This window comes from Exserohilum turcica (assembly GCF_000359705.1).
Source record: "Exserohilum turcica Et28A unplaced genomic scaffold SETTUscaffold_13, whole genome shotgun sequence".
In the NCBI taxonomy this organism is placed as follows: domain Eukaryota; kingdom Fungi; phylum Ascomycota; class Dothideomycetes; order Pleosporales; family Pleosporaceae; genus Exserohilum; species Exserohilum turcicum.
In genome coordinates, this window is record NW_007359948.1 from 1,297,093 (window position 1) to 1,298,592 (window position 1,500).

General features: G+C 44.8%; 1 protein-coding gene across 1 annotated transcript; it reads right to left on the bottom strand.

The window, feature by feature from the left end:
- Window positions 1-8: 8 nt before the first annotated feature.
- SETTUDRAFT_26662 (uncharacterized protein) lies at window positions 9-421 on the bottom strand (the record flags this gene model as incomplete). The annotated part of the gene is made up of 2 exons (XM_008024702.1): window positions 9-186; window positions 251-421. Coding segments are annotated over 2 exons (349 nt in total), but the record flags the coding sequence as incomplete, so codon positions are not given.
- Window positions 422-1,500: the final 1,079 nt, after the last annotated feature.

The following is a 1,500-nucleotide window of genomic DNA, read 5'->3' on the forward strand; positions in this document are numbered from 1 at the left end:
AGGAAAACGCTTCGAACGCCTCTCGGCGCTCTGCATGGTCTCTACGTACTGATCGTACGGAAGGCTGAAGAGAGAGTCGTTTAACTCCTCGAGCTTCTGCCTGAGCGACTGTCGGAGACCGCGATGCAGCGTTGTGACGCGGGAGATATCTGGCCACGAGGAAGCCTTTGCTTCAAACGATAGCCGCTCGAATCGCGCAAGGTAGGCGATTAGCGACTCATCGTCCCTCTGGCGGATCTGGTAGGCGCACTCGGACTCGCGTCTGAGCGTCGTTCGGGTGCTGGCGGGACTGAAGCTGGAGCTGGAGCTGGGCGACGCTGTCGCGCAGGGAGGTAATCTCTGATCGCTGGTTCTGGAGCTCTTGCTGGAGCTGCTGTACCAGCAGCAGAAGAGCGTTCTGGTTCTGGCTGGGGCTGGACATAGTTCTGGTGGATAGTAAAAAATTTTCTGGCGAGGGCTAGACGCTTGTCTAATCTCTTAGCTAGCTGGTGATCGAATACAAAATGTAAGGGGCTCGACCCCGGAGGGTAGTCTTAAGCTCGGGAGCACGATCGGACAGGCCAAGGTAACAAGATTGTATTCGATAGAGAGCTAAGCTCTCGGCTACGTAGCTATCTATATACAATGCTGGTTGCTAGGGTAACAATCAGGCCGGGCAGGTGGAGTAAACGAGGTCGTAGACGAGTATGGGAGGCGAAGGGCGTTCAGCCCGTTACAGTTATTAATTATAGCATTAGAAGAATATAGAAAAAAGAAGTAAATATAGCTAAGCAACTATAAGTAGGTTACTATAATCTAAGGCGTAGGCGCGTTAGGTTGCTAAATACTACCTTTTGTTATCTTTATAAGTAAGGTGCTTATTAACGTCTAGTTTAAGAATTTACCTGCTAACTAGGTTCTTAAAGTTAGTTCTAATAGCTAGACGAATAATTAGCTTAGTCTTGCCTAGTTAGAGCACTTTAATACCTATATAAAGAGCTCTACTATAGGTAGGTATTAACTACCTATTATTAATAGCTATAAGAGCTACTACTCTATTAATTTCTAAGATCTTTGTAAGAAGAAGAATATTATGCTTCCCTACATGCCTACGCACTTATCTTACCTATTACAGCCCCTTAACGTCGCCTACTTCTCGCTATTAAAGCGTAAGTATAGCAACGCTATTTTAGGCTTAGCACGCAACTACACCTACTGTATTAGCAAAGAGACCTTCCTACTAGCCTTTTAGACTGCTTTTAAGTAGTCTATTATAAAGGAGAATATCTAAGCTAGCTTTAGAGGCGCTAGTCTAATCCTACACAACTTATAGGCTATGCTATCTAAGCTTAATATAGTGGTGTAGATACCTATATAATTACCACAATAGGTAGCCGCCTAGTAGGCGCAGACACCACGCAACGCGCGCAAAGTTAAGTCTTAAATTAGTCTTATTTAAGAGAGCGTAAGAAAACGCTATAGGTCTTTTACTAATTCACTTACTAAGTAGATTACGTAGCT